This window comes from Hemiscyllium ocellatum, chromosome 8 (genome assembly GCF_020745735.1).
Source record: "Hemiscyllium ocellatum isolate sHemOce1 chromosome 8, sHemOce1.pat.X.cur, whole genome shotgun sequence".
In the NCBI taxonomy this organism is placed as follows: domain Eukaryota; kingdom Metazoa; phylum Chordata; class Chondrichthyes; order Orectolobiformes; family Hemiscylliidae; genus Hemiscyllium; species Hemiscyllium ocellatum.
In genome coordinates this window covers 88,141,134-88,168,287 of record NC_083408.1, presented here as the reverse complement: position 1 = coordinate 88,168,287, position 27,154 = coordinate 88,141,134, and the positions used below count along the sequence as shown (strand labels likewise).

The 27,154-nt window shown below is 42.9% G+C and overlaps 1 protein-coding gene across 2 annotated transcripts in view; it reads right to left on the bottom strand.

Moving 5' to 3' along the window:
* prkcha (protein kinase C, eta, a) overlaps positions 1-27,154 on the bottom strand; it is a 230,435-nt gene that overhangs the window by 1,819 nt on the left and 201,462 nt on the right. For both annotated transcript variants that reach the window (XM_060829335.1, XM_060829336.1), the window contains exons 12-13: positions 26,343-26,531; positions 3,884-4,030 (exon numbers count right to left, since the gene is read on the bottom strand). In XM_060829335.1, the coding sequence (XP_060685318.1) occupies positions 3,884-4,030; positions 26,343-26,531 (336 nt within the window). The remainder of the gene's footprint in view (positions 1-3,883; positions 4,031-26,342; positions 26,532-27,154) is intronic.

The following is a 27,154-nucleotide window of genomic DNA, read 5'->3' as shown; positions in this document are numbered from 1 at the left end:
ACTAGTCCCAACCTGGTGCCCTTAAAAATAGACATCATTATCATTAAATGTTGAGAAAGAGTGGAAACGCAAGGTCTTAAGACTACCAACTCTCATAGCTCTAAAGTTTTGAAACAAAACCATTTCATCCAGCATTCACCATGGATAGACCTCAGGAGCATTGGTGAGACAACATAAAGTTTTTAAGACATTTATTGATGACTGCTGTTTTTTACAACAAATCATTTCCATTGATAGCCTACCAATTCATTTCATTCATGTGATTGATTCTTTAAAATTACAGATTTGGGACTATGAATACAAAACATTTATAATCACTTAAGGCTGTCGGTCAAAGTGTGAACTTACAGTCCCGGTTCCCCACCACCGAACTCTGATAATGATAATCTGCACAACCTAACAGGCAGCAATCATCCTAGAATGTTAACCCTCAAGATCATGGCTGCAGACAGCTATCAAAATTGCATTTGTTGATTGTTTTCAACCAAAGATTGGTTTTCTTTAAAAACATTTAAAGAGATGAAGGATTTAAGTGCTTTGATAACTTGAAATGTGAGCAAATGTGAGGTCTAGCACTTTGGAAAAAAAGAACACAAGCATGGACTATTTTCTAAACAGTGAGAAAATTCATAAAGCCAAAGCACAAAGGGATCTGGGAGTGCTAGTCCAGGATTCTCTAAAGGCTGACTTGCAGGTTAAGAAAGCAAACGTAATGTCATTTATCTCAAAAGGTTTGGAATATAAAAGCAGCAATGTGCTTCTGAGACTTTGTAAAGCTCTAGTTAGGCTCCATTTAGTAAACTATGTTCAATTTTGAACCCCACATCTCAGGAAGGAGATACTGGCACCGGAGCATGTCCAGCAGAGATTCACACAGATGATCCCTGAACAGTTAACGATCCTGGGATTGCATTCATTACAGTTTAGAAGGCTGAGAGGAGATCTAATAGAAACTTACAAGATAATGCATGGCTTAGAAAGGGTGGATGCTGGGAATTTGTTTCTGTTTGGCAGGGAGACTAGGACCTGTGGGCACAGCCTTAGAATTAGAGGGGGTCAATTTAGAATGGAAATGATGAGACATTTCTTCAGCCAGAGAATGGTGGGCCTGTGGAATTCATTGCCACAGAGCCCAGTGGAGGCTGGGACGTGAAATGTCTTCACAGTAGAGATTGATAAATTCTTAATCTCGCAATGAATTAAGGGCTGCGGGGAGAATGCAGGTAAATGGAGATGAAATGCCAATCAACCATGATTAAATGGTGGAGTAGACTCGATGGGCAGAATGGTCTTACTCACACTCCCATGTCTTATGGTTTTATGGACACTTTCACTGCTTTATTAAACTTTCATGCACATTCACATCTAGTTTTAATAATTGCAAAGGGCATCTGTCCTTTCTCAAAGGAGTATTGACCATTCCCATGGAGCTACCTGGAATTCTCCAACTGGGTACTTTCCCAACCACAGATTTTCAGGATGGGTAAATGCCTAAAGCCCATGAATTGCGTTCTGGGCAATACACTTATGAAGACTGCTTGTGTATAAAGGCAGCTGCATTTTCCTATATGCAGCTATCCTCATGAACTACGAATGTGTAAACTAAAACCTAGCCCTGTTCCCACTCTTTCACCAAAGAAAAATGTGTGCACAGGACTTTGGGGTACACTGTCTGGAATCAGGTTCCTCGCAGCATTTTGGATAAGACTTGGAGTCTTCCATCTTCATGAAAATTCAATCCAAACTTGTTGTGTGGCATTGCCCTCAGCAAACTGCCCATATAAGAACATATTAACCTAAACATTTGATCAATGCTATTTTGATGGGAGGTTAATTCATTTGTTTTAAACTAGTTTATGCTAGTTTTAAACAAACCCAGCAGAAAACCAAAAGGGGAAATCCACAGAATCAATGACATCAAGTAATTTTATGAGTAATGCAGCAGGAAATCACAGCTTATGATGTACAGTAAAACCCATCACAATGCTTTTTGGAAATGTTCATGATATTATGCCTTACAAAACTGATAAGGTTTGAAATAAACAGAAGTACTTAACCCTGTGAAATTTTTAAAAATAATTATTCTTGGTAACCTGTACCCACAACAGATATTTAATTAATTTCCAGCTCACAAGTGAAAAATCCATTCAACTGATATATATTTGCAGAGTTATTTATCATGAATTATAGTGAATGAAGATAATAGAAATTAAACTGTAAAGGCATGGGAATTTATCATGATACCTTACTGTATATGTGTCTTCTTTGGGACCTTTACAATATTTCACATTCCTCATACATGAGCCCAAAAGTAATGAAGTAATTCTGGTATATATATATATATATATATATATATAACCAAAAGAGAAAATGCTGGAAAATCTCAGCAGGTCTGGCAGCATCTGTAAGGAGAGAAAAGAGCTGATGTTTCGAGTCTAACTGACCCTTTGTCAGACCTGTTGAGATTTTCCAGCATTTTCTCTTTTGGTTTCAGATTCCAGCATCCGCAGTAATCTGGTTTATATATACTTGAGTTAATTGCAAACAATTACTCTTTTTTTGATGTTTAAACTCAAATGAATAATAAATCTACAATGAAGATATCTCTACTGTGTAAAATTGTAAACTATTTTTAAAGATCAGTAGTGCTGCCTTACAGCGCCAGAGACCCGGGTTCAATTCCACCCTCGGGCAACTGACTGTGTGGAGTTTGCACATTCTCCCCGTGTCTGCGTGGGTTTCCTCCGGGTATTCCGGTTTCTTGCCACAGTCCAAAAATGTGCAGGTTAGGTGAATTGGCCAAGCTAAATTGCCCGTAGTGTTAGGTGAAGGGGTAAATATAGGGGAATGGGTCTGGGTCGGTTGCTCTTTGGAGGGTCGGTGTGGACTTGATGGGCCAAAGGGCCTGTTTCCACACTGTAAGTAATCTAATCTAAACTGATTTTCCAAATGCTGGGTGAGCCCTTTTTTGCCTTGGTTAAATGCAGCTCACAGTGTGAAAATAGTTCACACCTTTATGCTTTTCTATTCATTCCCTCTTGGGGAAGCAGAGCAATGGCCATGTTGTAATCAATCTACACTGTTTCTGCAAAGGAAACCCTGACTCCAATTGAAGTAAATGGGATGATTCTACTGACAAGATGGCAAAAAGAATCATTTCGGGAAGTGTTTATTCCTCCACTGCCAGGAATGACAGACCTGGAGCAGCAACATCAAATGATGTCTACTGATGATGTGGATGACAGTTGGCTACACAAACTTAATATTTCAGAGCTGGTGGCTTGATTAATAGCTGTACAAACTTTCCCAGGTTTGCAGCTTTGGAATAATGTGCACCGCAGTATAAACTAGACAGCTCTGGCTGCCAAGTTAAACAGAACTACATCCATCTCAGAAAAATGTGACTGTGAAATGAGTGTCTGAGGCGAAATGAATGGAAATGGGTAGTCTACCATTCACTTACAATCATTATTAGTAATCTGCCTCTACGCTGTAGCCAACATTCTAAATGCTTCAGCATTTTAAGAAATGCCTCAAATGTACTTGTGCTGAAAACTACTGGTAACTAAGTTAGGATTGAATCTTTGTTATTTTAAATGTACTACAGAAAAGTGTAGCTATTGCCTTAACAGAGAAAATAAACACAGTAAATGCTTTTAGATCTCATTGCCAAAACATAACAGAGACACATTTTATGATCATTTGAGTGCAAAGTATACCGTGTCAGAAGCAGGAAGCATTAACACATGGATCATTAAAAAAAAGCTAAGTGTGACAACAATATGCTCTTGCCCACGGTTACCCATGACCACCCTTGCAATATTTAGAAGGCACATGTAAGGAATGCAACACAAACTCTTTTACAGCTTGTAGGAGGACTTACAATTCTGGGTTTGAAAGGTGGCTTGACTCGTCGCTGTTCAAGTGAATCCCAATCAATTCCTTGAAAGAAGGGATGGTTCAGAATGGCCTGCTCTCCACCTTGTGCTGCGACACAGCCCAGCCGTTTGTTTGGATTTTTGATCATGAACTGGTGGAAAAAAAGAGAGAGGAAAGACAATGAGTTGTCTTCAATTATACAGTCTGGAAGAACCAGAGCTTGGGAAGTAGTTGCACATCTTAACATCATTTTCTGCCAACATTTTCTCCTCTGCTTCTCTGAAAGCAGCAATGTGTACCAAGAGCACATTATTAACTGTCAGCCAACCGCTAAGCATTTTACACAAGTGGCTGATTCCTGTTAATATTTTGGTCTTGATGAACTTTTCTTGAATCCTTTCTTAGGTTCACTATCAGATTTAAACAAGATCAGGAAGGCTCATAGTAATTTGGTAGATCTTCTACTCCTTGTGGTGGTACTCAGATCTGAAGAACGGAATAGTCCCAGGTATTAAGCTTGCTCTTTACGTGGATGAAAATCACATCATACCAGGTTATAGTCCAACAGGTTTATTTGGAAGTACAAGCATTTAGAGCGCTGCTTCTTCATTTGGTAGCTGGTGGTACAGGATCATAGTTCACAGAATTTACAGTAAAAGATCATAGTGTCATACAACTGATGCGATGTCTTGAACAAACCCACTAACTCAAAATGGTTATGCAATGCTCCAGCACTCACTCGGCAACCTCCCCACTTTTCCTTCACCTGCACCGGCATTAACAGCTCTCCCAGCCTGTTTCATTCCTCTTGACCTCTATGTCTCTCTCTCTCATTCCAAGAGAAAGAAAACTCACAGTGTGGCAGAGAAAGCCTGACATTGGGATCCTCACCCTCTATGAGAAAAGGATCCTGACCATGACAGTCCCAAGCAGCCAACTGATTGTGCCCAAGACCCCAGGCTGTATTGGAGGCTCCCCTGGATTTATTGTGACAGCAGCCCCTGACAAGAGCAAACCCAGAAATTACTGGAGAAACTAGGGAGGTCTGTGGTTGGAAAGCAGAGTTCATGTTTCAGGGCTGGTGACCTTTCTTCCAAACTTCTGACCTTCCGTGTTCTGATGCTGAATGTATTCTTTATATATTTTATCTCCATGATGTACAACATTCCTCAGCCAACTACGGTCACTACATCCTGAAATCCTGCTCAGTGCCCTGTGTCACCATATGCATGTTCACAACCTCTCTCTCCATCAGCACTGCCTCATGCTACCTCAGAGCTACCCTGCCACCCAGTTCCACTTCATCCTCTGGCTCATTCAACATTCTAACCTTTTCTTTTCCTTTTAGGCATTAAGGAACACAAGGTGCAACAACTCAAGAGAAACCTATGTCTCTCAGGAATCTTCTACCTGTTCCCTTCCCTCTGACTTCATCCCTTCTTCTAACCCAACTCCTGTTATGTATTTACTAACCCAACTGACCTTCCGCTCTCTGATACGGTATTTATTCTTCTTAACATATTTCCATTGACTTTGCTTTCTCTCCACAGATCCTGCCAAACCTGCGGAGATTTTTTTTGCAATTTCTGTTTTTGGTTTTGATTTCCAGCATCTGCAGTTCTTTGTTTCTTTGTCCCCTGACAGATGGCTGTCTCCCTTGACTTGACATAGGGCTTGGAGCCATAGCCATTCCATAGAAGTACATGCAGTGTGTTTGCCTTGTACACAGCAGGCACATGGTGCAGGTGTGGGATTGACATAGTCCAGTGATATACAGCAAGACGTCCAACACCTTGACTGATCGTGGCTGACTACCAAGTTAAGCTGCCTGGCTTTGTGGCTGCAATAAAAGGTAACCCCAGACAGAAGTATGTAAGTCTTTAAGCTTTGGCTGACAGGTCAAAGTGTGAAAAGATGAGAGAAGACAATGCAGGACCAGACACCGATGTAATGATCATCTAAGTAGGTGCAAAGCGAGTGAGCATTAAGTGAAAAGTACACTCGGATTGAAGCCATGAGGTTGCTGCTTGTCCATGTGTCTACAATGTCCTGGCAGCAACATTGCAAAGAAGATTCTGGATTAGTGGTGCTGGAAGAGCACAGCAGTTCAGGCAGCATCCATGGAGCAGCGAAATCGACGTTTCGGGCAAAAGCCCTTCATCAGGAATAAAGGAAGTGAGCCTGAAGCGTGGAGAGATAAGCTAGAGGAGGGTGGGGGTGGGGAGAAAGTAGCATAGAGTACAATGGTGAGTGGGGGAGGGGATGAAGGTGATAGGTCAGGGAGGAGAGGATGGAGTGGATAGGTGGAAAAGGAGATAGGCAGGTAGGACAAGTCTGGACAAATCATGGGGACAGTGCTGAGCTGGAAGTTTGGAACTAGGGTGAGGTGGGGGAAGGGAAAATGAGGAAACTGTTGAAGTCCACATTGATGCCCTGGGGTTGAAGTGTTCCGAGGCAGAAGATGAGGCGTTCTCCCTCCAGGCGTCTGATGGTGAGGGAGCGGCGATGAAGGAGGCCCAGGACCTGCATGTCCTCGGCAGAGTGGGAGGAGGAGTTGAAATGTTGGGCCACGGGGCGGTGTGGTTGATTGGTGCGGGTGTCCTGGGGATGTTCCCTAAAGCGCTCTGCTAGGAGGTGCCTAGTCTCCCCAATGTAGAGGAGACCGCATTGCGAGCAACGGTTACAATAAATGATATTAGTGGATGTGCAGGTAAAACTTTGATGATGTAGAAGGCTCCTTTAGGGCCTTTGATAGAGGTGAGGGAGGAGGTGTGGGCACAGGTTTTACAGTTCCTGCGGTGGCAGGGGAAAGTGCCAGGATGGGAAGGTGGGTTGTAGGGGGGCGTGGACCTGACCAGGTAGTCACAGAGGGAACAGTCTTTGCGGAAGGTGGAAAGGGGTGGGGAGGGAAATATATCCCTGGTAGTGGGGTCTGTTTGGAGGTGGCGGAAATGTCGGCGGATGATTTGGTTTATGCGAAGGTTTGTAGGGTGGAAGGTGAGCACCAGAGGCATTCTGTCCTTGTTACGTTTGGAGGGGTGGGGTCTGAGGGCGGAAGTGCAGGATGTGGACGAGATGCATTGGAGGGCATCTTTAACCACGTGGGAAGGGAAATTGCGGTCTCTAAAGAAGGAGGCCATCTGGTGTGTTCTGTGGTGGAACTGGTCCTCCTGGGAGCAGATACGGCGGAGGCGGAGGAATTGGGAATACAGCAGATTGCATTGTATGTGGAGCAGAGATGTGCCCTATAACTTCAGGAAGGAAAACAGCTGGAGGTGGCAATAACCTAGTGGCATCATCACAAGACTGTCAATCCAGAGTTCTGGCAGATAGTGGAATTTGAATTTGATAAAAATCTGGAGAATTGTCAATTTTTCAGTAAAAACCTATCTTGTTCACTAATTCCTTTTAAGGAAGGAAACTGCCATCTTACCTGGTCTGGCCTGCATGTGACTCCAGATGCACCAGCAATGCTGGTGAAAGTGAGGACTGCAGATGCTGGAGATTAGAGTTGAGAGTGTGGTTGGAAAGCAGAGTTCATGTTTCAGGGCTGGTGACCATTCTTCCGAACATCTGACCTTCTGTGCTCTGACGCTGAACGTATTCTTTTATATATTTTATCTTCATGATGTACAATGCTCCTCAGACAGCTAGTGTCACTGCATCCTGAGATCCACATTCAGTGCCCTGTGTCACCATATGCATGCTGTCCACCTCTCTCTAGGTAATAGTGATTGGTCAGAAAGAAGATGGACATCTCTCTTACCACCTATCTAATCCACCCTGTCCAACTTCCTTCCCAACTATCTGCTCCACCCTCCTCTCTGACCTATCACTATTATCCCCACACCCATCAACCTATTGCACTCTGAGCTACCTTACCACCAGCCCCACCCCCCTCCCATTTATCTCACCAGCCCCTCAGCTCACAGCCTCATTCCTGATGAATGGCTTTTGCCTGAAACGTCGATTCTCCTGCTCCTCGGATGCTGCCTGACCTGCTGTACTTTTCCAGCACTGCACTCTCAACTCTGCACAGCAATGTTGCTCACTCCTAACTGCCCTCTGGGTTGGGCCAGAAATGTTGGCCTAGCCAACAATGCCATCATCCTATAAATGAATTATTTAAGAGTGTATCCAATGCCAATCTCCAGGGACGGAAGACGTAATTGATCACTGTACATGGCCATGTCCTGAGATATTGGTTACTGATGTGCAAGACTGGAAGAGGAAGCAGCGAGCTGGTGTCTCACCAGGTACTCAGGTCCACCAGGTTGGATAAAGAGACATTTTCCCCTCGACAAAGAGAATTGCTTCATAGCCTATCCTGTGCGAGCTATCCAGCTTACTCACCAATGCTGATGTCATTCACAGCCTGGGAAGAGTCTGCCTATTATTCAATTTCCCCATCCTTTATTTTGTGAGGGAAATATATATCAATAAATAGAGAGTTATAAATGGTAGCTTTATCTTGAAGTGATGGGCATTCTCTCTTTACTGCTACATGTGGACATACTGCTGTACTTCATTGGTGACATCTAGTTTAGTTTAGCAATGGAAAGGGATAGGTACGTGCCACAGGGCAAGAGCTATAGATACGGGAAGGGCAATTATAATGTGATTAGGCAAGACATAGGAGGTACAGAATAGGGTAGCAAAATGCAGGGGATGGGGACAATCGAGATGTGGAGCTGGTTTAAGGAACAGATATTGCATATCCTTGATAGGTATGTCCCTGTCAGGTAGAGAGGAAGTGATAGGTAAGGGAACCGTGGTTTACTAAAGAAATTGTGTCTCTTGTTAAGTGGAAGAGGGAGGCTTACGTGACATTGAGACAAGATGGTCTAGATGAGACAATGGAGAGTTACAGATTAGCTAGGAAGGATTTAAAGAGAGAGTAAAGAAAAGCAAGGATGGAATATGACCGTTCTTTAGCATGTAGAATAAAAGAGAACCCTAAAGCTTTCTCTAGGTATGTGAGGAATAAAAGGACGACTAGGGTAGGAATAGGACAAGTCAAGGACAAAAGTGGGAAGTTGGGTGTGGACCCTGTGGAGATTGGTGAGGTACTAAATGAATATTTCTCATCTGTTTTCACTCAGGAAAAGGAGAATATTGTAGAGGAGAAGACTGAGATATAGGCTTTTAGACCAGAAAGGATTGCAGTTAGTAAGCAGGAGGTGTTATCAATTCTAGGTGGTATGAAAGTAGATATGTCCCCTGGGCCAGATAGGATTTATCCGAGGCTTCTCTGGGAAGGTAGGGAGAAGATGGCAGACCCTTTGGCCTTGGTCTTTGAGTCGTCATTGTCTACAGGTTTAGTACCAGAGGACTGGAGGATTACAAATGTTGTGCCCTTGTTCAAAAAGGGCAGTAGAGATGGCCCAGGTAATTATAGACTAGTGAGCCTAACATCTGTTATAGGAAAGGTTTTGGATAGGATGATAAGATAGGATTTATAGCAACAATTTGATTAGAGATAGTCAACATGGTCTCATCAAGGGCAGGTCGTGTCTCACAAACCTCACTGGGTTTTTTGAGGAGGTGACGAAGCATTCCTCCTTTCTCTATAAGAATCTCAGGGAGTCCCTCTCCCACTGCAACTCCCAGGTCATTTACTCTTTGCTACTGTCTCCCCACCCCACCCTCCCCCTAGCTTATCTCTCCATGCTTCCAGCTACACTGCCTTTATTCCTGATGAAGGGCTTTTGCCCGAAACGTCGATTTCGCTGCTCGTTGGATGCTGCCTGAACTGCTGTGCTCTTCCAGCACCACTGATCCAGAATGTGGATGACAGTAGGGCAGTTGTGGTGTACATGGACTGATTAGGTTCCACATAGCAGGCTGTTCGAGAAAATGCAGTGGCATGGGATTGATGGCGATTTAACAGTTTGGATTAGAAACTACTTTCTGAAAGAAGGCAGTGAGTGATGGTTGATGGAAAATATTCAGCCTGGAGTCCGGTTATGAGCGGTATGCCACAAGGACCTATTTTGTGACCACTGCTGGTTGTCATTTTTATAAATGACTTAGACGCAGGCATAGGTGGATGGCTTAGTAAGTTTGCAGATGATACTAAAGTCGGTGGAGTAGTGGACAGTGTGGAAAAATGTTGTAGGGTTGCAGGGGGACTTGGATAAACTGCAGAATTGGGCTGAGAGGTGGCAAATGAAGTTCAGTGCAGATAAATGTGAGCTGATTCACTTTGGGAAGAATAACAGGAAGGCAGAGTACTGGATCAATGGAAAGATTCTTGGTAGTGTGGATGTGCAGAGGGATCTTGGAGTCCACGTACATAGATTCCTGAAAGTTGCCACCCAGATGGATAGTGCTCTTAGGAAAACATACGGTGTGATAGGTTTTATTGGTAGAGGGATTGAGTTCCGGAGCTGTGATGTCATGCTGCAACTACACAAAGTGCTAGTGTGGCCTCACTTGGAATATTGTGTACAGTTCTGGTCACCCCATTACAGGAAGGATGTGGAAGCATTGGAAAGGTGCAGAGGAGTTTTACCAGGAAGTTGCCTGATCTGGAGGTATAGTCTTATGAGGAAAGGCTGAGGGACTTTGGTTTTGTTCTCATTGGAGAGAAGAAGTCTAAGAGGGGATTTAATAGAGACATACAAGATGATCAGAGGATTAGATAGGGTGGACAGTGAGTGTCTTTTTCCTAGGATGACGATATCAGCTTGTACGAGGGAGCATAGCTGCAAATTGAGAGGTGATAGATTTAAGACAGATGTCAGAGGCAGGTTCTTTATTCAGAGAGTAGTAAGGGCATGGACTGCCCTGCCTGCCAATGTAGTTAACTCAGCCACATTAGGGGCATTTAAACAGTCCTTGGATAATCAGATACTTTCATTGTCATCTGAAGTACTTCGGTCGGCATATTTTCAAACTACCAAGCTGCTCTAATGACAATAGACCCACCCAGGTGCAAAAAGTACCTAGTCTAGCCTGTTTGTCCCTGAAAATAAGGTTATTCTTAATGTTTACTGTGAAAACAAGTGTGTTCAATATTCACTTGTCCTCCTCCACAGTGACAGTTTTATCATTCTGATGCATGAAGATACATTAACAACTGATAAGAGGGTCTTATGGTAAATAAGCATTGATAGCTATCAACATCATGTTAGATCATTCCAAAAATTTCTACTGTTCTGGAGACAGATTGTTAGAACTGATCAGATTCCCACTATCAGATTCCGATTGCAATGATCAGAATAGACCATTATAATTTAAGAGAGGAGAAAAAGCATTTGGAGAGTAATAAATCTCCAAGTCTCTGGTAAATTTGATCTCTGAAGGTCATCAGCTCTAGATTTGAGAGGGATATGGCTGGTCAAATGAATGAACTGCTTCAGTTAACAGCATTCTTTTAATAAGAAACACTGGTTGGCCAGCAGTAAGGTAATACTGCAGCATGACATCATTAATAAAAGGCTGCATGTCTTTGTGATGTTTTGATCAATTACTGTGTAAAGCTCGAGGCATGACCTGGTCAGAGGGTGCAGTTCTTTCACTGCATGACAGTATATTTCTTGGAAGCCAGTTCATTTCGCTTCATGTCCCTGCAGCCAGTCTTCACCACAATCTGACTGCAGCATTCAAAGTGCCACCTTTCACCCTTGTTGTGTTGCAAGGCCATAGGCCACGGCACTAGCAAGGAGATGGCTTATCCTTGATCCCGTGCCCTTCCACAGGTAAGCAAGATGAAAACCGAGATCCAGGCAGAAGGAAACAAGAGTCCAAATGATATCTGTGGCACAGAGGTTGAATAGCCTCCTTCTGCTGTTAGTGTCAAGATTAGAGTGGTGCTGGAAAAGCACAGCAGGTCAGGCAGCATCCGAGGAACAGGAAAATCGACATTTCAGGCAAAAACCTTTCATTAAGAATGTATCTAACTTGCTAATGTGGCATTCTCATCAGGGCCTTATGACAGAAGCCAGTTCTCACTGCATATTAACTCTACATTTAATTCTTGTGGTCTTTGCCAATCTACCTCAACTTTTTAGTTCGCATCTTCTGAATTAATAGCGTAAAGCAACTACAAAATTGTTTAGAAATTGCACATATGGGTAAGATAAGTAGCAGGATAACAAATGTAAGTTGTGTTGGTGGTGTTGCATAAAAAGACCAACTGTGCTTCCTGGATAAGCCCTGAGAAAGGATAATTTCTTATATCTGTATATGGATGCAAGGGGTAGCTCTCAGATAATTCAAATTTCATTTTTCTTTGTGTGTCAATTCAATGATCCTATGCACTCAAATAGCAAATGAATGTGCAAAACCACAATTGCAGAAGCAGTTGGAAAATGTTACAGCATGACTTGTATATATGCCACAGCAGAGCTGTTAACTCCTACTAATTAGAACAGTGTTATCGCATAATCTAGTCAAGAAAGGGAAATGGCTGTAAGGCCACTTTATTGCATTTGAGGTGAATTTCTGTTTGAGACACTGTCACTGTGTACAAAAATACAAACTCCACATGGCACAGCAACTGGACAGGGTGGTAAATGTACATGAATATCAGAAATGTGGTTGGACCTTGAACAATGCAGGAAACAGATCATTGCAAGAGTGCAGCGATAGCTGGAAACGACACTGTGATGTGACAACAAATCTAAAAACAACAGCTATTTATTTATTACAAGATTAAGCTCAATGTCCAAAGTGAATGTCCAAAGAAGGAACGGCGCTCCAAAAGCTGGTGCTTCCAATTAAACCTGTTGGACTATAGCCTGGTGTTGTGTGATTTTTAACTTTGTACACCCCAGTCCAACACCAGCATCTCCAAATCAAAGTGAATCTAAGTATGACTAACAAGCAAAAATCTGTTGGAAGGTTTTATTTCACCTGTTTTTGTGAAACTCTATTAACTAAATACTCTAATTGTAAACAGGGAATGCTACTGTCACGTCAAGTATAAACTGCACTTAATTCTTCCCTTGTGTGTAAAAATATTTGTTGTAAGATGGTACCAATGGAAATCAATCAATGGGCATAATTAATAACATTTACAGAAGGCATTCTGGAAGCTCTCCTGTTCAGGCTTTTAAAGGTGCTACTAATTCATTTGTAACCAAGGTAAAGATGCTGTATGGAGGTGGTGGTCCTGGATTAAATCCGCTGTCTCTACTTAGTTATCTGATCTTAGGTGTGACAACTGTCAGGGTGCAACAAATTACCCAAGAAGGGAAAGTGATCATCAGAGTTCCAGTCCTGTTTGTTATTTAGTGACTGAAACATGAACCATTGGCTGAAAAGAGGATTGAGTCCAGAGTGATATGCTTCAAGGATGTACAGTTTCAGTGCACCAGTGAAGAGGGTGTGAGGCAGTGACATGATACTGAATTAGTCAGTCAAATAAATTGGGGACTTTAGGTTGTTTGACTAAATTTTTCCAAATTCATGATAGCCTGAAGAAGAGTGAGCTTACAGAGAGAATAGTTAAAGAAAACATTGGTCCTACAGATGGTAGGTTTGGGGAACTCACAATGAAAAATAAGGAGATGGCAGATAAACTGAATAAATATTTTGCATAGATCTTCACTGTAGAAGATTTAGATAAACTCCCAGAAGTAGAAATTATTCAGGCAAAGGAATGAAGGGAGGAACTAAAGAAAATTACAATGGCCAGAGAAATGGTACACAGCAAATTGTTGGAGCTAGATTAGATTCCCTACAGTGTGGAAACAGGCCCTTCGGCCCATAAAGTCCACACCAACTCTCTGAAGAGTAATCGACCTAGAGCCATTTCCCTCTGACTAATGCACCTAACATTATGGGCAATTTAGCATGGCCAATTCACCTGACATGCACATCTTTGGACTGTGGGAGGAAAACCACGCAGACACGGGGAGAATGTGCAAACTCCACCCAGACAGTTACCTGAGGTGGGAATTGAACCCAGGTTGCTGGTACTGTGAGGTAGCAGTGCTAACCACTGAGGCACTGTGCCACCCCAGCTTTATGCTGTGAAGACTCTGGATCCTAATGGAAAGATGAACTTGAAAGGGTTGAGAAAAGATTTATAAGGATGTTGCTAGGGTTGGAGGATTTGAGCTATAGGGAGAGGTTGAACAGGCTGGGGCTGCTTTCCCTGGAGTGTCGGAGGCTGAGGGGTGACCTTATAGAGGTTTACAAAATTATGAGGGGCATGGATAGGATAAATAGACAAAGTCTTTTCCCTGGGGTCGGGGAGTCCAGAACTAGAGGGCATAGGTTTAGGGTGAGAGGGGAAAAATATAAAAGAGACCTAAGGGGCAACTTTTTCATGCAGAGGGTGGTATGTGTAGGTAGTGGTGGTGGAGACTGGTACAATTGCAACATTTAAGAGGCATTTGGATGGGTATATGAAGAGGAAGGGTTTGGAGGGATATGGGCCGGGTGCTGGCAGGTGGGACTAGATTGGGTTGGGATATCTGGTCAGCATGGATAAGTTGGACTGAAGGATCTGTTTCCATGCTGCACATCTCTATAACTCTATGACTCTATGACAATGGGAAGAGGCTAGTGACATAGTTGTTACATTCATTTGAATTTTCCAAAATTCCCTACATTTGGGGAAGCTTCTATTAAATTGGGGGATAGAAAATGTAACTCCTGTATTCAAAAAGGGAGAGAAGCACAAATAATTTTCTTGGCATTCTTTGAAGTAGTAACATGTGGCGTGAATAAAGGGGATTTAGATTTCTGGGAGACACTTGGTAAAGTGTCATGTTAAAGCTTACTGCAGAAAATAAAAGCTCATGATTCATCGGGCATCATATTGACTTAGATCGAAGATTAGGTGGCTAACAGGAAACCAAGAGTAGGCATAAATGAATCTTCTTCTGTTTGACAAGATGTATGAGTGGTGTGCCACAGGGTTCAGTACTGAGGCTCAAATTCAACAGTTTATATAAATACCTTGGACCAAGGTACAGTTGTTGCTAATACAAAGATACGCTTGAAAGTAAGTTGTGACGAGGATAACAGAGGCTACAACATGAATGGTGAGAAAATTAGTAAAGCCAAAGCACAAAGGGATCTGGGAGTGCTAGTTCAGGATTCTCTAAAGGTAAACATGCAAGTTGAGTCCGTGATTCAGAAAGCAAATGCAATGTTGTCTCTTATCTCAAGAGGGTTGGAATATAAAAGCGGAGATGTGCTACTGAGACTCTATAAAGCTCTGGTTAGGCCCCATTTGGAGTACTGTGTCCAGTTTTGGTCCCCACACCTCAGGAAGGACATACTGGCACTGGAACGTGTCCAGCGGAGATTCACGCGGATGATCCCTGGAATGGCAGGTCTAACATATGAGGAACGGCTGAGGATACTGGGATTGTATTCGTTGGAGTTTAGAAGATTGAGGGGAGACTTAATAGAGACGTACAAAATAATACATGGCTTGGAAAAGGTGGACGCTAGGAAATTGTTTCCGTTAGGTGAGGAGACTAGGACCCGTGGACACAGCCTTAGAATTAGAGGGGGTCAATTCAGAACAGAAATGCGGAGACATTTCTTCAGCCAGAGGGTGGTGGGCCTGTGGAATTCATTGCCACAGAGTGCAGTGGAGGCCGGGACGCTAAATGTCTTCAAGGCCGAGATTGATAGATTCTCGAGGAATTAAGGGCTACGGGGAGAACACTGGTAAGTGGAGTTGAAATGCCAATCAGCCATGATTGAATGGTGGAGTGGACTCGATGGGCCGAATGGCCTTACTTCCACTCCTATGTCTTATGGTCTTATGGAATCAAGGATGCAGTAAATGAGTATGCAAAGAGATGGCAAATTAACTAAATGAGATTACAGAGAGTTCTTAGATGCAGAGGAATCTGGGGGCCCGAGTACATTATTCACAAAAGACTAGTAAGCAGGTACAGCAATTAATTAGAAAAGCTAATAGAATGTTACCATTTATAGTGATGAAAATTGAATACAACAGTTGGGCATTATTGTGTCAGAAACAGAGTGCCATTGAGACCACATCTAGAGTACCATTTACAGTGTTCGTCTCCTTATTTGGGGAATGATGCAAATACATTGGAAGCCATTCAGGTAAAGTTTACAGACCGAATACCTGAGTTGTTATACGAAGAAAGGTTGCAGAGGCTGAAGTGGTGTCTGCTAGAGTTTGGACTAAGAGATGTTGTAATTGAGAAGTATAAGATCCAGAAGGGCTTGATTGCTTGGATGTGGAAATGATGTTTTCACTTGGGGGAGAATCTAGAAATAAGGGTCACCATTTAAAAATAAGAGATGGGGAATAACATTTTCTCACTAAGTTGTAAGACTTTCTTCCTTAAAAGTCAATGTACTTGAATATTTTTGATAAGAAAAGGAGTGAAAAGTTAACAGGAATAGGTAGGAATGTGGGAGGGGGTGGTGATGGTGAGGTTACAAGCAGATCAGCCATGATCTTATTTAAAGGTGGCGCAGGCTTGGAGGATGCAATGGCCTCCTAGTCCTAACTTGACTGTTTAGATGTTGACTTCATTCTCATTAATCTATCTGTTGCAGATGAATCTGTATTAGCAAGAGTGATCACCACACAATACTTGTGGAAAAAAAGTCCTGTCTTTGAATTGTGGATTCTCTCCATCATGGAGCACCATGCCGAATGTAATAGATTTCAAACAGAACAAGAAACTCAAGTCTGTGTAACCATGTGACACTGTTGGCCATCAGCAGCAAACATTTGTTTTCAATCCATGGACCAGCATGTCCCTCACTTAACCATTACCATCAAGCCAGGGGATCAATCCTGTTTCTATGGTGAGTGCAGGAGGGCATGCCAGGAGCAGCACCAGGCATACCTTAAAAACAGAGGTGTCAACCTGGTGAAGCACCAAACCAGATTCCTTGTATGTCAAACAGTGGAAGCCGCATGCAACAGATAGAACTAAGTGAATTCATCCCAACGTATCAGATCTAAGCTCTGCAGTTTGAAAATTGTCAGTTATCAGTGGTGATGGACAATTCAACAACTCAGTAAAGGAGGAGGATCCACAAATATCACCATTCCCAATGATGGGAGAGCCCAGCACATCAGTGCAAAAGGTAAGGCACGTGCAATAGTCTTCAGTCAGAAGTACTGAGTGGATGATTCATCTTGGCCTCAGTGAGAGATCCCTAGTATCACAATTACCAGCTTCCAATCAATCCAATTCACTCTCACTAATAAGCTGAAAGCACTGGATACTGCAAAGACTGTGCGCCTTGACAACAACACTACCGAAGACTTGTGCTCCAGAACTAGCTGCCCTAGTGAAGCTTTTCCATTACAACTACAACATTGGCATTTACCTGACAATGTGGAAAATTGCTCAGATATGTCTTCTACACAAAAGCAGAACAAATTTAATCCAACTAATTACTGCCCCAGTCTACTCTGGATCACCTGCAAAGTTATCACAGAAGTAGAGAATTGCTATCGCAAAGGAGGAGGCCACTTGCCCCATCATGTATGCACTAGCTCTTTATCTAGTGTCAATCTTCTGTCTTTTCCCCACATCCCTGCATACCATTACTATTCAAAACAAAAGATCCTGTTGATTGTCTCAACTAAACCTGACTCCATCACATTCCCAGGTATTGCATTCCATACCTGAAACAGTCGTCATTTGAAAAAGGTTTTTCTCACATCAGCCTAGCTTTGTTTGCACATCACTTTAAGCCTACATCCTCTTGTTCTTGTTTCTTTTATGAGTGGTAATGAGTGGTTACAAGTGGCTTCACACACATGACATTGATATCAAGCATATCTCCTCGCAGTTTTCTTCTCTTCAGGAAGAACAGTTTCAACTTTTTCAATCTATCCCCTTGGCTGAAGTTTCTCGGACCTGAAACCATTCGAGAAAGTCACTTTTGCATTCTCTCCAATGCATTCATGTCTGTCCTACAACGTGACATCCACAACTGCATGCAATACTCCAGCTGTGGTCTAACAAGTGTCTTGTATTAGTTCAGCATCACCTCCTTGTTCTTGTACTCTATGCCCCGTTAATAGTGTGGATAACACTGCATGCTTTACTTACTGCTCTGTTTACCTGTCCTGTCACCATCAATGATCTGTGCATATATTCTCTTATATCCTTCTGCTCCTGCACCCCCTTTAAAACGTTACACCAATTTAATGTTGCTTTTCACTGTTATGACCAAAGTGCATCACCTCACACACTTTTCTGCATTGAACCTTATCTGTCTCCTATCTACCCACATCACCAACCGATCAATGTCCTTTCAGAGTTCCACACTTTTCTCTTCACTGTTTATAATTCTTTTAGTGTCGTCTGCAAACTTGGAAATTTTCTTCTGCATATCTAGATCTAGATCGCTAATACATAGCAGGATGATGTAAGGTATCATCAACAGTGCAATCAAGGCAGAACACAAGCAAATCCGTTTGATATTCAATAGCAGTACAGTCACTGGGTCCCCCATGATCAACGAGGAGAAAGTGAGGTCTGCAGATGCTGGAGATCAGAGCTGAAAATGTGTTGCTGGAAAAGCGCAGCAGGTCAGGCAGCATCCAAGGAACAGGAAATTCGACATTTCAGGCATAAGCCCTGATGAAGGTGTGACCTCATTCTGTGAGGTCCAGCTGGCTGACCTCATTACAATCACCCCAGTTACCATTGACCAGGAACTGAACTGGGGCCATACAACTGGAGCTATATGAGCAGGGCAGAGGCTAGGGATTCTGCAGAAGGTAATTCACTCCCCGTCTCCCCAGACCACCTACAAAGCACAAATCAAGGATGTGATGAAATATTTCCCACTTGCCTGGATGAGTGTGCAGCTGCAACAAAATACAAGAAGTTTGACAACATCCAGGTTAAGCAGCTTGCTCGATTGGCACCCCCTCCACCACCTTCAATATTCAATCCTTTCATCATATCTGCTCCGTGGCAGCAGTGTGTACCATTTGCAAGGTGTGCTGCAATAGCTCACCCAGACTCCTCCGACAGCCACTTTGAAACCCATGACCACTATCATTAGAAGGACAAAGGGCAGCAGATATATGTTCATATTCAACCACCTGCCAATTCTGCTCCAAGTTACTCACCATCCTGACTTGGAAACATATTAAATGCCTTCAGTGTCACTGGGTCAATATTATGGAACCCTCCCCCCACCCCCCTTCCTAACCATACTGTGGCTGTACTTACACCCCAAGGACTGCAACTCTTCAAGAAGGTAGCACGCCATCAACTACTAAGGCCAGTTATGGATGGGTAATTGATTCCAGCTTGACCTGCAATATTCACATTCAAGGAATGATTAAAAAAAAGCCAGATCATGACCAGCCAAAGTTGGAGGGAACCTAACCATCCCCCCACCCCTTTATATACAACTGCAGAATTCCCTGTTGTCAACATCGTGAAAGTTACCACTGATCAGAAACTTAACTAACCAGTGATAAAAACATTGTGGTTTCAGGACCAAGTCAGAGGCTGGCAATTCTGCAGTTATCACACTTTTCAACTCCCTGGAGCCTGTCCAAGGTACCAATCAGGAGTGTGATGGAATATTCTAATTGCCTGGCTTAGTGCAACTCTTAAAATGTTCAAGAAGCTCCACACCCATCCAGGGGAAAGCACACCCTCAGACATTTACTCTGTCCTTTACTGGTACACTATAGGAACAGTGTGCGCCACTAAAAAGGCAATGCAGCAACTTGCAAAGCAGTGACCTCTACCACTGAGAAAGACAAGGACAGCAGCTACATGGGAACACCACCACTTGCAAGCTCTCCTCAAAGTCACCTGACTTGGAACTATATTGTCATTCCCTCATTATCTTGGGATCAAAACCCTGGAATCCCTTCCTGGCGATATTGTGGATGTTCCCACACTATTTGGACTTCAATGGTTTAAGCTGGCACAAGCACAATGAAGGATAGGCAACAAATACAGGCCTTGCCAGCGATGCTTAAGTCACAAGAACAAATTTTTTTTTAAAACCCTGGATATCTAAACAAGTTATGATCCGGACAACTGAGGGTAAGTTTCTCAGATGTTAGCTCCTTTTTGAAGCTAAAACGGAAGTCTTAATAGAGCGTGTTGCAACATAATTCCTCGGAACCAGATCTGCTCAACTTCAGAGCATCAACAGATGATTCATGGAAGAGGGTTGGATTTTATACACTCTGTAGATACAACATTATCTTCCTGACCTATCTAAAGGAAATGTGCTGTCAGTGATGTTTGCAATGTACCAGGTTTGACCCACAGCGATAACAGTTTATCTCTGATATCACTGCCACCACGCCAGGGCAACACGTCTGTGCAGCTTCAGTGGCTCGACCTTTTCACTTCCTTTTTGGCTTATCTCATTACTGTTGCTACAACCCAAAAACATGCTTTGTCAAATCTCAATGTACTAAGTGTAACAGCAAATCAAAGTTGGAAATACTTAAGAAATTGAAGTAAAATTAAATACACGAAGCAGATGTGTAAAACCCCATTATTTATGACCTGGGGAGACAAGAGACACAGCTGAGAGTCCCGACAGATAGGCTGGGTGAGAAAATGAAAACTAGAGGCAGCAATTCTGGTATATATACACAAGTTAAATTTTCCACTTTTCTCAAATGATGCCATAGCATTTAAATGTTAAAGATAGCAATTAAGGTACAAAATAAACACAGAATTCAGGTTTAAATGGCACTCCCTGTCCCATCAGCTTGAGCTCAGCAGGGGAATGGGAACCTGTAGTTGCAGTGCTCAAAAGGATGTGAGTAGGGAGGACATGGACAGGATTTCATGGTCACAGGAGTGTGATGGCAGACAGCAAGCTGGTTTGAAGTGTGTCTACTTCAATGCCAGGAGTAGCCGGAATAAGGTAAGTGAGCTTGCAGCATGGATAGATAGCTGGGACTTCGATGTTGTGGCCATTTTGGAGACATGGACAGAGCAGGGTCAGGAATGGATGATGCAGGTTCCAGGGTTTAGATCTTTCATTAAGATCAGGGAAGGTGGTAAAAGAGGGGAAGGTGAGGCCTTGTTAGTCAAGGACATTATAATAGTGGCTGAAAGAACTTTTGACGAGGACTCGTCTACTGAAGTGGTATGGGCCGAGGTGAGAAACAGGAGAGGAGTGGCCACACTGCTGGGGGTTTTTTAATAGGCCTCCGCAGAGTTCCAGGGATGTGGAGGAGAGAATTGGCAAAATGATTCTGGGTAGGAGTGAAAGGAACAGGGTGGCCATATGGGGGACTTTAACTTCCCCAACATTGACGGAAAATGCTATAACTCTAGTGCATTGGGTTTTTGTCCAATGGGAGCAGGAGGGTTTCCTGACGAAGGGCCAACAAGAGGGGAGGCCACATTGAATTTGGTACTTGGTAATGAACCAGGCCACGTGTTTGATTTAGGGGTAGGTGAGCACTTTGGAAGAGTGAACATAATTTGATTACGTTTAGTTTAGCGATGGAAAGGGATAGGTACATGTCACAGAGCAAGAGCTATATATGGGGGAAGAGGAATTATAATGTGATTAGGCTGTATTCCTGATGGATGGCTTTTGCCCGAAACCTCGATTTTTCTGCTCCTCGGATGCTCCCTGAACTGTGCTTTTCCAGCACCACTCTACTCCAGAATCTGGTTTCCAGCATCTGCAGGCAGTGTTTTTGCTTAAGACTTAGGAGGCATAGAAAGGGGCAGCAAACGGCAGCGGATGGGGACAATTGAAATATGGAGCTGGTTTAAGGAACAGATATTGCATGTCCTTGATAGGTATGTCCCTGTCAGGTAGGGAGGAAGTGAAAAGGTAAGGAAACCGTGATTTACGAAAGAAATTGTATCTCGTATTAAGCGGACAATTGTGGCTTATGTGACATTGAGACAAGATGGTTCAAATGAAATGATGGAGAGACAGAGTTAAGAGGAGCAAGGAGAGGACATGAGCAGTCTTTAGCAAGTAGAACAAAGGAGAACTCTAAAGCTTTCTCTAGGTATGTGAGGAATACAAGGATGACTAGGGTAGGAATAGGAGAAAGTGAGGACTGCAGATGTTGGAGTACCAGAGTTGAAAAATGTGGTGCTGGAAAAACACAGCAGGCCAGGCAGCATCTGAGAAGCAGGAGAATCGATGTTTCAGGCATAAGCCTTTCTTCAGGAAGGGTAGGAATAGGGCCAGTTAAAGATGCAAGTGGCAAGTTGTGTGTGGACCCTATGGAGATCGGAGAGGTGCCAAACAAACATTTCTCATCAGTTTTCACTCAGGAAAAGGAGAACAGTGTAGAGGAGAAGACTGAGATATGGGCTATTAGACCAGAAAGGATTGAAGTTAGTAAGGAGGAGGTCCTTACTATTCTAGAAGGTGTGAAAGTAGATATGTCCCCTGGGCCGGATGGGATTTATCCGAAGATTCTCTGGGAAGGTAGGGAAGAGATAGCAGAGCCTTTGGCTTTGATCTTTGAGTCGTCTTTGTCTACAGGTTTTGTACCAGTGGACTAGAGGATTACAAATGTTGTGCCCTTGTTCAAGAAGGGCAGCAAAGATGACCCAGGTAATTATAGACCAGTGAGCCTTACATCTGTTGCAGGAAAAAATTTGGAAAGGATTATAAGGGAAATGATTTATAATCATCTCGCAAACAACAATTTGATTGGAGATAGTCAACATGGCTTTGTCAAGGGCAGGTCGTGTCTCACAAACCTCATTGAGTTTTTTGAGAAGGTGACCAAGCATGTCGATGAGGGTAGGGCAATTCACGTGATATACATGGACTTCAGTAAAGCCTTTGATAAGGTTCCACATGGTAGGCTGTTCGAGAAAATGCAGAGGCATGGGATTGAGGATGATTTAGCAGTTTGGATTAGAAATTGGCTTTCTGAAAGAAGGCAGCGAGTGGTGATTGATGGAAAATATTCAGCCTGGAGTCCGGTTACTAGTGGTGTGGCACAAGGATCTGTTTTGGGACCACTGCTGTTTGTCATTTTTATAAATGACTTATACGCAGGCATAGGTGATGGGTTAGTAAATTTGCAGATGACACTAAAATCGGTGGAGTAGTGGACATTGTGGAAAAATGTTCCAGGTTGCAGAGGGACTTGGATAAACTGCAGAATTGGGCTGAGAGGTGGCAGATGGAGTTCAATGCAAATAAATGTGAGCTGATTCAATTTGGGAAGAATAACAGGAAGGCAGAGTACTGGATCAATGGAAAGATTCTTGGTAATGTGAATGTGCAGAGGGATCTTGGAGTCCACGTACATAGATCCCTGAAAGTTGCCAACCAGGTGGATAGTGCTGTTAAGAAAGCATACGGTGTGCTAGGTTTTATTGGTAGAGGGATTGAGTTCTGGAGCTGTGATGTCATGCTGCAACTATACAAATCGCTGGTGTGGCTACACTTGGAATATTGCATACAGTTCTGGTCGCCCCATTACAGGAAGGATGTGGAAGCATTGGAAAGGTGCAGAGGAGATTTACCAGGATGTTGCCTGGTATGGAGGGATAATCTTATGAGGAAAGGCTGAGGGACTTTGGTCTGTTCTCATTGGAGAGATAGAAGCTAGGAGAGAATTTAATAGAGACATATAAGATGATCAGAGGATTAGATCGGGTGGACAGTGAGTGTCTTTTTCCTAAGATGATGATGTTGGGTTGTACGAGGGAGCAGAGCTGCAAATTGAGGGGTGATAGATTTAAGACAGATGTCAGAGGCAGGTTCTTTATTCAGAGAGTGGTAAAGGCATGGAAAGCCCTGCCTGCCAATGTAGTTAACTCAGCCACATTAGAGGCATTTAGACAGTCCTTGGATAAGCAAATGGATGATGTTGGGATAGTGTAGGAGGATGGGCTTAGACTAGTTCAAAGGTAAGCGCAATATCGAGGGATGAGGAGCCTGTTCTGTGCTGTATTGTTCTGTGTTCTATGAGTCTAAACCAAAAAAATGACTGATGGCTTATTTCTGTATCATATCGTGCTGTGGTACTTTGTCCTTTTGATTTATTCAGGTCATTCTCCAGGTTCTTTCCCCTTCCTGATGACTATCATATTCTCATGGGTCTTACAATGCTGTTTCTAAGATGCTCTGCTGATGTGCACAACAGATATGTTGTCTGTTTAATCTTTTCAATGAACCTGACCAGGAATACAATGTGTAGACCGTCTGGGTTGCACTGGGTTGAAGTGCTGTACCATTCAGGTACTTTCCCCGAGTACAAAGACAGTGCTATCTGTTGCAAGGCATGAGATAAGGAATATTTCGCTTTTATTAGGTCAATTTCAGAATGGAAACAATTCTAATAGAATTGCCTCTTTCATTTGGTTGGTAGATTTATCTTTTTAAAATTTATTTGTGGGATGTGGACATCGCTAGCCGGCCAGCATTTATTGCCCATCCCTAGTTGCCCTTGAGAAGGTGGTGGTGAGCTGTCTTTTTAAATTGCTGCAGTCCATTTATCTCTCGATAAGCAAAACAATGTAAAACAATGTCCAGCACTGAGCCAAATAACACTGCAAAATGTCAGGCCCACTTCCTACTCTGTGCTGAATTACAAGAAAAAAGTAGACTTGCATTCATGTCACACCTCAGGACATCCTAAAGCACTTTGTAACCAAGGGAGTACTTTTGAAACCTAGTCGTTTGTGTAATGGAAGAAATGCAGCAGTTAACTTGCGCAGAGATGGCAGGAAACAACATCACAGTCAGTGCAGCACTCCCTCAGCACTGGACTGAGAGTCACAACTGAATTAACTGATCTCAGTCTAGCCACCAAATTAAGGTGCTCGAATTGGGGTCAGCATTTCAAAACCAGCTCAACATATCAGACCAACGGTCAACTGGAAATTCTGTGCAAAACAGCTCTCATTAAAGAGAAAAATTATATTGATTGTGACTGTGCAAATGGTAACAATTCCCTCATTATCCTGTTTGAACTGTTGACTGCTTTTGAGACATGGTTGACCACAGCATTCTGTTCAAACATTTCCCCACTCTCATCCAACTGGGGGGAACTGCTCTTGACAGGTTCCATACCTATTTCTTTACTCTCAGCCCCAGTTTAATTTACAAAGACTTCTCTTCTTGCTCCTGCACCATGATCTCTGGTGGCCGTCAAAGGTCAATTCTTGGCCCATCCCATTCCTCATCTACACAGTGCCCCTCAATGATATTATCCACAAACAGTGTTAGTTTTCATATACATGCTGATGACAGCCAGCTCTCCCTCACCACCACCTATTGTGACTCTTCTACTGTTGCTATCTCACATCCAATACTGGATAAGAAGAATGTTTCTCCAAGGGAACACTGAAGCCATGGTTTGGGTCCTGCTCCACGCTCTGTTCCCCAGCTACTGACTCTGTCCTTCTGTCTAGCTACTGTCTGAAGCAAAATCAAATCTGCTGGCAACTTTGAGGTTATGTTTAATCCCAAAATGAGGTTTCAAATACATTTGTACATTCATACAAAGAGCAACAATTTCTAAGATTGCCTGACTTCACCTTTGTCTCAGCTTACCTGCTGCAGAAAGCTTCACTCATACCTTTGCTACTGCAAGATCTGACTATTCCAACCCACTCCTGACTTGCCTTCCACATTCTACACTCTCAACTGGAGCTCATTTGAAACTGTTTCCCTGTGTCCCGTTTTGCACCTGGTACCATCCCCTAACACTCCTGTGCTCACTCATCTACACTGGCTCCTGCGCAAGCGACACCTCCATTTTAAAACACATATCCTTGTTTTTCAATGTCACCGTGACTTCGCCCCTCACTATCTCAGTAATTTGCCCCAAAACAAACAAGCTTTTGAGATCTCTGTACACCTCTCATTCTAATCTTATGAGCATTCTGATATTCAAGGAAGAGATAGATACATTTTTTTTGGTTTTAAAGCCATCAAGGGGTATAGATAGAAAGCCAGCATATGACATTGAGGTAAGATAATATTGAATGGTGCAGCAGACTCAAAGGGCCAAAGGGCAGGCTCCTGCTCCTAACTTCCATGTTTCTATTCCTGTTCTTAAAGTCTCCAATGACTGTGCCAAGCTCTGGAACTCCCTATCTACACCCATTACCTCACTCTTCTCCTTCAAAGGAGCTCTTTAAAGTTGAACTCTTTGACAGAGCTTTTGACTTGATGTCTCCTCATGGGGCCTAATGTTATATTACGTTTTATCAGTGAAGTGTCTTGCTATGATGCTGTTCTATGATGTTAAAGCTGCTATAAAAATACATTTATGAATATCGGACTCGAGCAGAAATGTTCACTGTCAGTTAATAGCTTCAGGAGAGAAGGGATTCAAGTGGAGCGAAGCAATTCCTCAGTGCCATAATAAATCAGTAGCATGTAGAAAAGGCATTTGCTAAATGACCCTTGGAGAGACAGTTAATGTTGCATGCACAATTTTAGGGCTATTTCAAGATCAGAAATGTTAATTCTATTCCTGTCGAGACAACCTTGCTCCTGAGGGTTGATCGAGGGTCGAACAAAAGGTTAGGGAATGGGTCTTCACTTACTGCTTTCAGGATGGCCATTGCACGTTCACTCAGCCAGACTGGGTAAAGCACCTCATCATTCAGAATGGATTCAAACAGATCATCTTCATTCTCAGCTTCAAACGGTGGTTGCCCACACAGCATCTCGTACAACAGCACACCGAGTGCCCACCAGTCCACCGAGGAGCCATACTGCAATTCTTGCAAAATCTGCCCAGAAATAAAACTCCTGTCAATCCAACAAGTTATCCATGTGGAACTAACCAGAAATTTCAATAAGGTAGAAATATCTTGTTCATGCCTGAAGGTGTTGGAGACCATTAAAGAAAAGCATAGAGGAAACCATTGGTGAGGACACAGAAAATCTATTCTTCTGTCACTTGCTCCCTCAGTGCCACTTCCATCTGCCTCATCTAACTCAGCTGTACTACCCAATATCTAAATGTGTTCAACAGACCTTTTACTGTGCACCATGTGCTACCCAGGAAAGAGGCTGTGGGTTCAACTAGGCATGAAACACACAACAGCTCCAAAATTATACTTCTATTTGACAGATGGTAGGCGCAGGAGTTACGGCATTAATTATTTGACTGAATAAGGACTCATTAAGGCATACCATGTCTTTAAGCATACTTTTGAAGTAACTATTTTAGACTGAATGATAGAGTGATGATGGCTCATAATTAAGTCTAGGGTGCCAGACACAGTCTCCTGGAACAACTAAAGGAAAATGAAAATATCTAAATAAATAAGTAAACCAAATAACCAAAAATTCAGATAGAAATATTTGCTTTCACTAACAGAACCTCTCCACACACCCCTGAATAATTACA